The sequence below is a fragment of the Neodiprion virginianus genome, chromosome 1 (genome assembly GCF_021901495.1).
Source record: "Neodiprion virginianus isolate iyNeoVirg1 chromosome 1, iyNeoVirg1.1, whole genome shotgun sequence".
Classification (NCBI taxonomy): Eukaryota; Metazoa; Arthropoda; class Insecta; order Hymenoptera; family Diprionidae; genus Neodiprion; species Neodiprion virginianus.
The window spans coordinates 37370867-37385128 of NC_060877.1; the positions used below are offsets into that span (position 1 = coordinate 37370867).

Below are 14262 nucleotides of genomic sequence, written 5' to 3' on the forward strand. Positions count from 1 at the left end.
TATTTTGTTTTTGTTTATAAATATTTAAATAATTTAATAAATAAAAGTGGTCCTAAATCACATAAAAGTCACGTGACATAAAACGGAATGTGATTGGTTTGACGTCATTGTGCTGCTACTGGCGCGTTTATTTGAATCCACAAAGAGTAATGTACAATATTTTCTAGCGCTAAAAAAATTTTAAGTAAGTTTTTTAAACTTTAAGTTTGATACATTGTATAATTAATGTCAGACTTCGGTGAAAATAATTAAAATAGAAATCAATTTTTGTGTGGTGTTTTTTTTTTTTTAACTCACACGGATAATTGTGTGGAGGTTATGATCACGTCAATGTTATTATACTAAGAATGTTAAGCAAGCATTAGTTTGAGTATTTTTACAAGTTGGTACTATACACCAACAAAAATCGTTTTTTAATGACATATTAAATAATTTAATAACTTTAGTTTATAATAAACAGCACTATCAGACGTTCTTTTCATCAATCACAACACAGAGCAACAGCTGATTACACGTACGGCGTGCTTACAGGAGAACTTGGCGCTAAAAATTTCAAAAAAATTCAGCATTGTGACGTCACATACGCGAGATGGAGCTACTTATTCATTTAAATATTGCCTTTTTTTTATCTATTAAATTATTTAAATACTTTTAAACAAAAACAAAATATTTTTTTTTCAAAAATTCTAAAAAAATTTATAGAATCGAAAAACATCAAAAGTTAAGAAATATAAAAATCATGCAAATACCCAATTACAGCTTAGGTAAAACCATTCATTTTCATGAACATTGATCATGATAGGTATTAACTGCAAAATAATATTTTCTGGTAGTAACAATTCATCAAAATTTAATTTCTTACGATGATTTATCTGTATTTCGATGTACACTGAATGAGAATAATCAGTTCTCATACTGACTATATGCTTTATACAGCAAGGGTTTGCTCTGCACAATTTGATGCAGCCTGATTCGAAAAACCATTGCAACACATCCTTCTCAATTATTCACTCAAAAATGGACGAAAGTTAAAGGAGGATTCTGCGCCGACACTTAATCTACCATCACCCTCAAATCAAACATCAATTTCACTGAAAGTTTACAGAGTTCAACAAAAATTGTAAATATTTTTAAATGCGATTACATGGAAGTGAGGCATTTTCATATATGATGAATATAAAACTAGCTTTGTAGGGTACATCAGGATACCAATCGAAGTCAAGATTTGCATAATCTAGTTCCCGGGGGTCCATCGACATGTGTTATATCTGTTCCAAATCCAGCGACAGATGATGTATTCGAGAAGTTGAGACAATTTGGAGAAAAAAAAACACTGACCCAGGAAAACAAAATTTTAAAAAGAACAGTACTTGAACATCAACGAGATTTAAAACGAATGAAAAAAGAAATAAAATTGGAGACCGAGAAACAGACAAACGATGTCCTTAGTCGCGTTTTTACTCCTGGGCAAGTACAACTGTTATTGAATCCTCACAAGAAAAGGACTACGTGGTCTTGTGAGGATTTAACATCAGCGATAGCCCTTCGAAGTGTTAGTAAGAAGACTTACCTTTGTTTTTGACCAAAAAATCTTTCTTCTCTGAATTGATTTGTATAACCCTTTCCTGACCAATTGGACCGCCAGGAACTCAGGAAACGCAGCAAAAAGTGCGTAGGACCGTCAGCAGAGAAATTACGATAAAAAAAGCACCAGAAAAAAAATGTCCAAAACACAGGTTCTCCTTTTTGGCTGTCACTTTTGATACGTCGCTGGCAGCGTATTGGGACTGCGCCCAATCGATTCCTTTCGCAAAACTACGTCGGAACAGTGCCTCAAAGAATTCATTCCAGCACTTTTCAAAATCGCCAAAATTTTCGCCAAAAATACAAAGGGGTTAATCTTCCTTTTTTTTGACCAAAAAATCTTTCGTCTCGGAATTGATTTGTATGACCCTTTCCCGACCAATTGGACCCCCCGGAACTCAGAAAATGCAGCGAAAAGTACGTGGGATCATCAGCAGAGAAGTGACGATGAAAAAAGCACCAGAAAAAAAATGTCCAAAACACAGGTTCTCCTTTTTGGCAGTCACTTTTGATCCGTCGCTGGTAGCGTATTGGGACTACGCCCAATCGATTCCTTTCGCAAAACTACTTCGGAACAGTGCCACAAAGAATTCATTCCAGCACTTTCGAAAATCGCCAAAATTTTCGCTAAAAATACAAAGGGGTTAATCTTCCTTTTTTTTTGACCAAAAAATCTTTCGTCTCGGAATTGATTTGTATGACCCTTTCCCGACCAATTGGACCCCAAGGAACTCGGAAAATGCGGCGAAAAGAGCGTGGAACCAACGGCAGAGAAATGACAACGATAAGATCTCCAGCTGAAAAATGTCAAAGACGCAGGTTCTGGTTTTTTGGCAGTAACTTTTGATCCGTTGCTCGCAGTGTATTAGGACTGCGTCCAATCGATTCCTTGCGCGAAATTACGTAAAAATAGTGCCACAAAGAATTTATTCCAGCACTTTTCAAAATCGCCAAAATTTTCGCTAAAAATACAAAGGGGTTAATCTTCGTTTTTTTTTTGACCAAAAAATCTTTCGTCTCGGAATTGATTTGTATGACCCTTTACCGACCAATTGGACCCCAAGGAACTCGGAAAATGCGGCGAAAAGAGCGTGGAATCAACGGCAGAGGAATGACAACGATAAGATCTCCAGCTGAAAAATGTCAAAGACACAGGTTCTGGTTTTTTGGCAGTAACTTCTGATCCGTTGCTCGCAGCGTAATGAGACTGCGTCCAATCGATTCCTTGCGCAAAATTACGTCGAAAGAGTGCCACAAAGAATTTATACCAGCACTTTTCAAAATCGCCAAAATTTTCGCCAAAAATACAAAGGGGTTCTGGTTTTTTTTGACCAAAAAATCTTTCGTCTCGGAATTGATTTGTATGACCCTTTCCCGACCAATTGGACCCCAAGGAATTCGGAAAATGCGGCGAAAAGTACGTGGGATCATCAGCAGAGAAGTTACGATGAAAAAAGCACCAGAAAAAAAATGTCCAAAACACAGGTTCTCCTTTTTGGCAGTCACTTTTGATCCGTCGCTGGTAGCGTATTGGGACTACGCCCAATCGATTCCTTTCGCAAAACTACTTCGGAACAGTGCCACAAAGAATTCATTCCAGCACTTTCGAAAATCGCCAAAATTTTCGCTAAAAATACAAAGGGGTTAATCTTCCTTTTTTTTTGACCAAAAAATCTTTCGTCTCGGAATTGATTTGTATGACCCTTTCCCGACCAATTGGACCCCAAGGAACTCGGAAAATGCGGCGAAAAGAGCGTGGAACCAACGGCAGAGAAATGACAACGATAAGATCTCCAGCTGAAAAATGTCAAAGACGCAGGTTCTGGTTTTTTGGCAGTAACTTTTGATCCGTTGCTCGCAGTGTATTAGGACTGCGTCCAATCGATTCCTTGCGCAAAATTACGTCGAAAGAGTGCCACAAAGAATTTATACCAGCACTTTTCAAAATCGCCAAAATTTTCGCCAAAAATACAAAGGGGTTCTGGTTTTTTTTGACCAAAAAATCTTTCGTCTCGGAATTGATTTGTATGACCCTTTCCCGACCAATTGGACCCCAAGGAACTCGGAAAATGCGGCGAAAAGAGCGTGGAACCAACGGCAGAGAAATGACAACGATAAGATCTCCAGCTGAAAAATGTCAAAGACGCAGGTTCTGGTTTTTTGGCAGTAACTTTTGATCCGTTGCTCGCAGTGTATTAGGACTGCGTCCAATCGATTCCTTGCGCGAAATTACGTAAAAATAGTGCCACAAAGAATTTATTCCAGCACTTTTCAAAATCGCCAAAATTTTCGCTAAAAATACAAAGGGGTTAATCTTCGTTTTTTTTTTGACCAAAAAATCTTTCGTCTCGGAATTGATTTGTATGACCCTTTACCGACCAATTGGACCCCAAGGAACTCGGAAAATGCGGCGAAAAGAGCGTGGAATCAACGGCAGAGGAATGACAACGATAAGATCTCCAGCTGAAAAATGTCAAAGACACAGGTTCTGGTTTTTTGGCAGTAACTTCTGATCCGTTGCTCGCAGCGTAATGAGACTGCGTCCAATCGATTCCTTGCGCAAAATTACGTCGAAAGAGTGCCACAAAGAATTTATACCAGCACTTTTCAAAATCGCCAAAATTTTCGCCAAAAATACAAAGGGGTTCTGGTTTTTTTTGACCAAAAAATCTTTCGTCTCGGAATTGATTTGTATGACCCTTTCCCGACCAATTGGACCCCCAGAAACTCAGGAAACGCAGCGAAAAGAGCGTGGGACCACCGGCAGAGGAATGACAACGATAAGATCTCCAGCTGGAAAATGTCAAGAACACAGGTTCTGGTTTTTTGGCAGTAACTTTTAATCCGTTGCTGGCGGCGTAATGAGACTGCGTATAATCGATTCCTCGCGCAAATTTACGTCGAAAGAGTGCCACAAAGGATTTATACCAGCACTTTTCAAAATCGCCAAAATTTTCGCCAAAAATACATAGGGGTTAATCTTCCTTTTTTTTTGACCAAAAAATCTTTCGTCTCGGAATTGATTTGTATAACCCTTTCCTGACCAATTGGACCGCCAGGAGCTCAGAAAACGCAGCAAAAAGTGCGTAGGACCGTCAGCAGAGAAATTACGATAAAAAAAGCACCAGAAAAAAAATGTCCAAAACACAGGTTCTCCTTTTTGGCAGTCACTTTTGATCCGTCACTGGCAGCGTATTGGAACTACGCCCAATCGATTCCTTTCGCAAAACTACGTCGGAACAGTGCCACAAAGAATTTATTCCAGCACTTTCGAAAATCGCCAAAATTTCCGCCAAAAATACAAAGGGGTTAACCTTCCTTTTTTTTGACCAAAAAATCTTTCGTCTCGGAATTGATTTGTATCACCCTTTCCCGACCAATTGGACCCCAAGGAATTCGGAGAATGCGGCGAAAAGTACGTGGGATCATCAGCAGAGAAGTTACGATGAAAAAAGCACCAGAAAAAAAATGTCCAAAACACAGGTTCTCCTTTTTGGCTGTAACTTTTGATCCGTTGCTGGCAGCGTATTGGGACTAGGCCCAATCGATTCCTCGCGCAAAATTACGTCGGAACAGTGCCACAAAGAATTTATTCCAGCACTTTTCAAAATCGTCAAAATTTTCGCCAAAAATACAAAGGGGTTAACCTTCCTTTCTTTTTGACCAAAAAATCTTTCGTCTCGCAATTGATTTGTATGAACCTTTCCCGACCAATTGGACCCCCAGAAACTCAGGAAACGCAGCGAAAAGAGCGTGGGACCAACGGCAGAGGAATGACAACGATAAGATCTCCAGCTGGAAAATGTCAAGAACACAGGTTCTGGTTTTTTGGCAGTAACTTTTGATCCGTTGCTCGCGGCGTAATGAGACTGCGTCCAATCGATTCCTTGCGCAAATTTACGTCGGAATAGTGCCACAAAGAATTTATTCCAGCACTTTTCAAAATCGCCAAAATTTTCGCTAAAAATACAAAGGGGTTCCTTCTTCTTCCTTTTTTTTTGACCAAAAAATCTTTCGTCTCGGAATCGATTTGTATAACCCTTTGCGGACCAATTGGACCCTCAGGAACTCAGAAAATGCAGCGAAAAGAGCGTGGGACCAACGGCAGAGAAGTTACGATAAAAAAAGCACCACAAAAAAAAAGTCCAAAACACAGGTTCTTCTTTTTGGCTGTAACTTTTGATCCGTTGCTTGCAGCGTATTGGGACTGCGCCCAATCGATTCCTTGCGCAAAATTACGTCGGAATAGTGCCACAAAGAATTTATTCCAGCACTTTTCAAAATCGTCAAAATTTTTGCCAAAAATACAAAGGGGTTACCTTCCTTTTTTCTGACCAAAAAATCTTTCGTCTCGGAATTGATTTGTATAACCCTTTCCTGACCAATTGGACCGCCAGGAGCTCAGAAAACGCAGCAAAAAGTGCGTAGGACCGTCAGCAGAGAAATTACGATAAAAAAAGCACCAGAAAAAAAATGTCCAAAACACAGGTTCTCCTTTTTGGCAGTCACTTTTGATCCGTCGCTGGCAGCGTATTGGGACTACGCCCAATCGATTCCTTTCGCAAAACTACGTCGGAACAGTGCCACAAAGAATTTATTCCAGCACTTTCGAAAATCGCCAAAATTTCCGCCAAAAATACAAAGGGGTTAACCTTCCTTTTTTTTGACCAAAAAATCTTTCGTCTCGGAATTGATTTGTATGACCCTTTCCCGACCAATTGGACCCCCAGAAACTCAGGAAACGCAGCGAAAAGAGCGTGGGACCACCGGCAGAGGAATGACAACGATAAGATCTCCAGCTGAAAAGTGTCAAAGACACAGGTTCTGGTTTTTTGGCAGTAACTTCTGATCCGTTGCTCGCAGCGTAATGAGACTGCGTCCAATCGATTCCTTGCGCAAAATTACGTCGAAAGAGTGCCACAAAGAATTTATACCAGCACTTTTCAAAATCGCCAAAATTTTCGCCGAAAATACAAAGGGGTTCTGGTTTTTTTTGACCAAAAAATCTTTCGTCTCGGAATTGATTTGTATCACCCTTTCCCGACCAATTGGACCCCAAGGAATTCGGAAAATGCGGCGAAAAGTACGTGGGATCATCAGCAGAGAAGTTACGATGAAAAAAGCACCAGAAAAAAAATGTCCAAAACACAGGTTCTCCTTTTTGGCTGTAACTTTTGATCCGTTGCTGGCAGCGTATTGGGACTAGGCCCAATCGATTCCTCGCGCAAAATTACGTCGGAATAGTGCCACAAAGAATTTATTCCAGCACTTTTCAAAATCGTCAAAATTTTCGCCAAAAATACAAAGGGGTTAACCTTCCTTTTTTTTGACCAAAAAATCTTTCGTCTCGCAATTGATTTGTATGACCCTTTCCCGACCAATTGTACCCCCAGAAACTCAGGAAACGCAGCGAAAAGAGCGTGGGACCAACGGCAGAGGAATGACAACGATAAGATCTCCAGCTGGAAAATGTCAAGAACACAGGTTCTGGTTTTTTGGCAGTAACTTTTGATTTGTTGCTCGCGGCGTAATGAGACTGCGTCCAATCGATTCCTTGCGCAAATTTACGTCGGAATAGTGCCACAAAGAATTTATTCCAGCAGTTTTCAAAATCGCCAAAATTTTCGCTAAAAATACAAAGGGGTTCCTTCTTCTTCCTTTTTTTTTGACCAAAAAATCTTTCGTCTCGGAATCGATTTGTATAACCCTTTGCGGACCAATTGGACCCTCAGGAACTCAGAAAATGCAGCGAAAAGAGCGTGGGACCAACGGCAGAGAAGTTACGATGAAAAAAGCACCACAAAAAAAAAGTCCAAAACACAGGTTCTTCTTTTTGGCTGTAACTTTTGATCCGTTGCTTGCAGCGTATTGGGACTGCGCCCAATCGATTCCTTGCGCAAAATTACGTCGGAATAGTGCCACAAAGAATTTATTCCAGCACTTTTGAAAATCGCCAAAATTTTCGCCAAAAATACAAACGGTAACGTTAACCTTCCTTTTTTTTGACCAAAAAATCTTTCGTCTCGCAATTGATTTGTATGACCCTTTCCCGACCAATTGGACCCCCAGAAACTCAGAAAATGCAGCGAAAAGTACGTGGGATCATCAGCAGGGAAGTTACGATGAAAAAAGCACCAGAAAAAAAATGTCCAAAACACAGGTTCTGGTTTTTTGGCAGTAACTTCTGATCTGTTGCTGGCAGCGCATTGGGACTTCGCCCAATCGATTCCTTTTGCAAAACTACGTCGGAACAGTGCCACACAGAATTTATTCCAGCACTTTCGAAAATCGCCAAAATTTTCGCTAAAAATACAAAGGGGTTAATCTTCCTTTTTTTTTGACCAAAAAATCTTTCGTCTCGGAATTGATTGTATGACCCTTTCCCGACCAATTGGACCCCAAGGAACTCGGAAAATGCGGCGAAAAGAGCGTGGAACCAACGGCAGAGGAATGACAACGATAAGATCTCCAGCTGAAAAATGTCAAAGACACAGGTTCTGGTTTTTTGGCAGTAACTTCTGATCCGTTGCTCGCAGCGTAATGAGACTGCGTCCAATCGATTCCTTGCGCAAAATTACGTCGAAAGAGTGCCACAAAGAATTTAAACCAGCACTTTTCAAAATCGCCAAAATTTTCGCCAAAAATACAAAGGGGTTCTGGTTTTTTTTGACCAAAAAGTCTTTCGTCTCGGAATTGATTTGTATGACCCTTTCCCGACCAATTGGACCCCAAGGAACTCGGAAAATGCGGCGAAAAGTACGTGGGATCATCAGCAGAGAAGTTACGATGAAAAAAGCACCACAAAAAAAAAGTCCAAAACACAGGTTCTTCTTTTTGGCTGTAACTTTTGATCCGTTGCTTGCAGCGTATTGGGACTACGCCTAATCGATTCCTTTCGCACAATGACGTCGGAATAGTGCCACAAAGAATTTATTCCCGCACTTTCCAAAATCGCCAAAATATTCGCCAAAATTACAAAGGGGTTAACCTTCCTTTTTTTTGACCAAAAAAATCTTTCGTTTCGGAATTGGTTTGTATGACCCTTTCCCGACCAATCGGACCCCCAGGAACTCAGAAAACGCAGCGAAAATAGCGTGGGACCAACGGCAGAGGAATGACAACCATAAGATCTCCCGCTGAAAAATGTCAAAAACACAGGTTCTGGTTTTTTGGCAGCAACTTTTGATCCGTTGCTCGCAGCGTATTGAGACTGCGTCCAATCGGTTCCTTGCCCGAAATTACGTCGGAATAGTGCCACAAAGAATTTATTCCAGCACTTTCCAAAATCGCCAAAATTTTCGCCAAAAATACAAAGGGGTTAATCTTCCTTTTTTTTGACCAAAAAATCTTTCGTCTCGGAATTGATTTGTATGACCCTTTTCCCACCAATCGGACCCCCAGGAACTCATAAAATGCAGCGAAAAGAGCGTGGGACCAACGGCAGAGAAATTGCGATGAAAAAAGCACCAGCAAAAAAATATCCAAAACACAGGTTCTCCTTTTTGACTGTCACTTCTGATCCGTTGATCGCAGCGTAGTGGGACCACTCCCAATCGATTTTTCTCTCATAATCACGTCAATACATAGCATCAACGAATTAATTCAACTGTTTTTCAAAATCGGCCTTAAGAGCCAAAAAGTTTGGTTTCTCAGATCCAATTGGTGCACCGTTTCTAGAGTAATTGGACCCTCAGGAAGCCAAAAAGGGCATCTGGAACATCGCAGATTCACCCTTGAGGAAACACACAGAAATTGGGTTTTCTTCCAGCTTTTTCAAACCTAATTTCTAAACTCAATTATCTTTAATTTTTGTCCGTTAAGCCCTTCATTTACAAGTCATTCAAATCACGCGTCGTATCAGATTATATTAAAACTGTACCTGTTGTCATACATTCATCACATAGAGAAAATGTTTCCTATGTATTATTCATAAGTATAAATTGAGCAAATCAAAGTTTACTAATTGCAGTTTCTGCCGAATTTCATCGTCCTGCTGGATGTTGTCAAACCATCTTGAGATGTTGACGTACTGAGCTTTTTCCTGTTGACTTAAATCTTTCTGAAAAAAAAAGATGTGTTTTGAGTTAGCTCATTCGTCAATGCTGAGCAGAAATCGCATCATGAAACTTGTCGAATGTAACTATTCTTACCACTATCCCATGCAGAAGATGATATGACACAACATCTGCTAGTGTCATCTCGGTACCAGTGATGTAGGGGCTACTTTTCAAAGCATCATTCAGATCCTGTCAAATGTAATATGGTCAATCTACCATGTCTCTTTCAATAACGTGGAAAACCTTGAAATCAATTGTGAATATTCTTACTCTCAAAATTCTCTTTGAATTTAACGCATTGTCTGCATAGTTGATACGTAATACTGCATATTCCAACCATTGTCGTGTCAAAGCCTGTTTTTCTGTATCGCTTCCAAGGTGTCTAGCAGGAGAAGTGGAATTCATAATCAGTGCTTGAACTATTGCGCTGAAGCCCTCAACGCATTGATTTGGGAGAATGTCGTCCGACGCTAATATCTATATGGCAAAAAATTATGGATGCATCTGTACTTGGAAGACTGTCAGCAGAAGCATGGGATCAGTATAACCTAAAAATATTTCGGATTCATAACGCACGAAGGCCAAGTTCTCTGTACTTACATTATTTTCCGACATATAAAGATTTCCAGGTGGTATTCGCAGATATTGTGAAACACGTTGCACACATTCTACACTACACAATACCATCGTTGTTGCAATTTGCACAGGTTGCAGGTGACGTTTACGAGCTTTTCAAACTGCTAGTCTACGCCTGTACGTATGGCAACTTGACTTACCGATCTATGCGCATGGCTTCATTGGAATATAATCCGCCAGTATGTGGATAACTCATTTCACAGTTCCGAGCTCCTTTACACCGGTGTAGGTATGCATCAATGCCTTGTAAATGCACGAATAATAACTTTGAATGCTTACACTTTGGCACTACTCTTGCACGTGAAAACATTTACCTGCAGGTGTGCGTAATATAGAGACGGGTAAGATAAATTCGGGACATCTCGTCATCTTGCAATTGTATTTAATTGAGGTATTATAATAATATCTTGGTATAAAATATATTTGTTGATAAAATATCTGGTGTAAATAACGTGGTTTCGGAATATTTTCGAATTAAAATTACTTACAACAAAATGATGAAATTCATTAGTACGGATACGAATATCGATCCGTATGCAGTTTTGTTTACTCAAACTAAATTTCTTTAATGTAATCGACATACAAATAATTGGTCAAGTTTACTGAATATTATGATAATCCACCTCAGATTATTATGTATGGTCTCAGGATTGTGTCAATTTGAGACTTTAAGTACAGTTTTTAGCAATCCTGTGGGCGATTACATGCTCGACCTAATGTACTTATAATTATACCGAATATATAAACTAGAAATATATGTATATCTATGTATATGTATGTAATACACACAAAATATTTTTATGAATTTATAAAGACCTATGAAATATTTATATTAATTGAACTGGTTACAAAACTGGAGACGCCAATTGATTTGGCAAGGTTGTTTGAAATACATCATGAGCAAAATATATACATATATGTTCTGATAAAACAGAAATTTGTCAGTACTATTATAAATAAACAACCAAAACTTTTACATTGTAACATTATAAAATACGTTCAGAATAAATCTAATTTGAAATTAAATTTCACTAACTTGTAATTCAGTTTGGAATACCGTTAGGAAAAATACGATGAGCTGAACTTTCATTTCTACAATATAAAAGTACTTAGATTCTTGCAGCAATCTGTAAGATCAGAAATTGAGAAGGAAAAAATCAAAATTAAATAAAAAACTATGAGTAATTCTATCACTATAAATTAGTTGTTTTTTGATGCTTAACTATAAATTACGATAAAAATAAAAAACGATAAATTTGATGCTTTACTAATATTATGCAAACACAAGTTTATCATTCACTATACCATAAATTAGGGTGAAGTTGGAGTAACATTATTGCACCGATGCATTCATAGAAAAAATCATTACTTCGTAACTTGAGAGTTGAATGAAATTTTATAAACCCTCATACATCATGAAAAAACTTATGTACTGCATATTCAACTCCTTGCAAGTTATTCTGAAGATATAAAATAGTGATTTTTATCTCAATTTTTCATTATGATAATGTTACTAACTTCAGCCTTAAAAATTAAGGTCTTTCAATTAAACCTGCAAGTAACCATCTAGGAATTGAAGGAAATATTTAGTATAATCTTTTTTCATATGAAAATAATCCATGCACGTTACCCTCTAACTGCGCTGACTGTGATCGCCTTTCAAATTTGAGCTCTCCGCTGTACATCATGGATCGTAACGCTGATATGGATTTGGCTCCAATATCTTGACAACCATGCTTAATTCCGCATTGGAGGTATGGCAGAAATTTGAGAACTGTGCCCTTGTCAACTATCGATCCACTGACCCCTTGCGCTACCTTCAGCTTGTCCATCTCGTTATGAAAGTATCTATCCATCGCTGAGCCCCTTGCATCTTCCCTGTTCATAGCGTCCAGCGATCCCATCCCTCTGTACTTCTTCAAGCGCACTCCATCACTGAAGAAATACTCTCCTGGAGCTTCTGATGTCCCAGCCAGCAGCGATCCCATCATTACTGTACTTGCACCTAAGCTCAGCCCCTTGATTATATGGCCAATAGACTGTATACCACCATCTGCGATCACAGGGACTCCAAACTTCCTGGCATACTCAGAGACGTTGTATACTGCTGTGGCTTGTGCCCTACCAACAGCTGTCACCTCCTGAGTTATGCAGATCGATCCTGACCCCATCCCAACTCTAAGACCGTCAGCCCCTGCTCGTATGAGGTTTCTGGCTTGCATACTTGTAACAACATTACCTGCGATGACTTGCAGCTCTGGATACTTTGATTTGATGTACCTAATCATGTCAATTTGGTACTTGGAGTTTCCTTGTGACGAATCCAGCACAACTACGTCGACTTTGGAAGCTGCCAGCAGTTGCAGCCTCTGCTTATCTCCCTCACGAGTTCCAATCGCTGCGCCAACCAGAAGCTGTTTGTTCTCATCCTTGCTGGCGTTTGGGTAGCTCCGATTTTTCTTCAGATCAGTTCTTGCCATCAGGGCTACAAGTTCACCATTCTCATTAATTATTGGGAGTTTGCCTTTTTTTGACTTTTCAAGGATAGAATTAGCCTCCTGCAAAGTGACTCCAGAAGTTCCAGTGATCAGATTGTTCAGTTTGGTCATTACATTTTCTAGTTTTTGGTTCTGTTGGCTGGGTATGTCTTCGAGAAAGTCAATGTCCCTCGATGTTACAATCCCCACAAGCTTTCCACCAAGCCTGCCGTTTTCTGTTATTGGAACCCCGCAAAACCCATGTTTTGATTTCACTTTCAGAACGTCACCGACCGTGTGGTTTGGGGAGAGAACGACCGGGTCCCTGATAAATCCGTGCTTGTATTTCTTCACCTTGTGAACCTCGTTTGCCTGATACTCCGGAGTACAATTATGGTGGATTATACCAATTCCTCCTGAAAGGGCCATTGCTATCGCCATATCGGATTCTGTGACTGTGTCCATTGGGGAAGAGACGAGCGGTGCTTTGAGGGTGATTTTTCTAGTCAACGGTGACGAGAGGTCTACCTCGTCAGCAGTGAAGTCGATGTACCCAGGGAGGATGATGAAGTCGTTATACGTCAAGCCGTCCCCACCTGAGAGAAGCTGCGCTGCTGAGAGGCCGTCTTCTCGGATGGGGAACTTCTCGTCCTGACCAGCATCGTCGATCACGTAGTCTGCCATATTACCGTGCTCCTTCTCGGTTCGACGGGACGGCCAAAGATTCTGTGATATCAGTTATGGCTACTTTAATTTGTTGCACACTACCTGCCTCCGCTGCGTGGCTTCTCTTTACGGATCCGTGTGAACCTCAAGTCTCCCGGTGGGATCAGAAACGTGCCGCCACTAGCTTCGTCAAGCTTCGCCGACGAAATGACCGATATCAACGTGCTCGCCGGGCCTACGTAGACCGCATACTTATCTAGATAATTCTTGCGAAGGCGCAGAGCGACCTGAGCTCAACCAATGGTTCGTCACAATCAGTCCCCACTCCTTAATACTAAAGCATTTCATTCGTCAACGCTGCTCCGGCTAATTATGCTTTGCTTGCGATACGGACGTCATCTCGTGGCAGAAATCGAAATTGTTCAAAAACTTACCGCGAAAGAAATTTCTGTCAACGCAAACGTCCTCTCATACGTTGACTCAATCTCGTATACATAATTGTCAATTATGATCACGTATATGATTACATATGTGATGTTCGTACACCAGTCATTCACCGAATTATAATTATGTCAATATACGTCTTTAAACGACGTGATAGTTAAGACAAAATAAGAGCTGGTGGTTGTACATGATTTCTCGATATAATTATTTTTTTTGTCCAATTGATAGGGGGGGGATTGATACTTTAACAAGAGGATCATCCAGGCCCAAACATGATAATAATGGATTTTGATGGGACTCAGTACCACAGTTTCTGCACTAAGGCTTGGTTTCTACATTAACTTGGGTTTCAGCGAACGTGAAACTTTACCGTCAATTTTCTCGGAAACCAAGCCTGG

General features: G+C 40.0%; 2 protein-coding genes across 2 annotated transcripts; both read right to left on the reverse strand.

Moving 5' to 3' along the window:
• Nucleotides 1–9511: 9511 nt before the first annotated feature.
• On the reverse strand, nt 9512–10431 carry LOC124310306 (eukaryotic translation elongation factor 1 epsilon-1). The gene is made up of 5 exons (XM_046774118.1): nt 10418–10431; nt 10242–10314; nt 9912–10118; nt 9735–9830; nt 9512–9643 (listed from the first exon to the last, which is right to left on the reverse strand). The coding sequence occupies exons 1-5, from the start codon at nt 10429–10431 to the stop codon at nt 9512–9514; spliced, it is 522 nt and encodes a 173-aa protein (XP_046630074.1).
• Nucleotides 9983–13659, reverse strand: LOC124301051 (inosine-5'-monophosphate dehydrogenase-like). The gene is made up of 2 exons (XM_046755724.1): nt 10418–13659; nt 9983–10118 (listed from the first exon to the last, which is right to left on the reverse strand). Exon 1 carries the CDS (start codon nt 13436–13438, stop codon nt 11864–11866), a length of 1575 nt encoding a protein of 524 aa, XP_046611680.1. The 5' UTR covers nt 13439–13659; the 3' UTR covers nt 9983–10118; nt 10418–11863.
• Nucleotides 13660–14262: the final 603 nt, after the last annotated feature.

What these genes read in the sequence shown, in the direction of transcription:
- LOC124301051 (XM_046755724.1), bottom strand. Translation starts at nt 13,438, where the DNA reads ATGGCAGACTACGTGATCGACGATGCTGGTCAGGACGAGAAGTTCCCC.
- LOC124310306 (XM_046774118.1), bottom strand. An exon ending in TTTATATGTCGGAAAATAAT is followed by an intron (nt 10,119 to 10,241) that starts GTAAGTACAGAG and finishes TTTGCCATATAG; the next exon opens with ATATTAGCGTCGGACGACAT. An exon ending in ATTCAAAGAGAATTTTGAGA is followed by an intron (nt 9,831 to 9,911) that starts GTAAGAATATTC and finishes TACATTTGACAG; the next exon opens with GATCTGAATGATGCTTTGAA.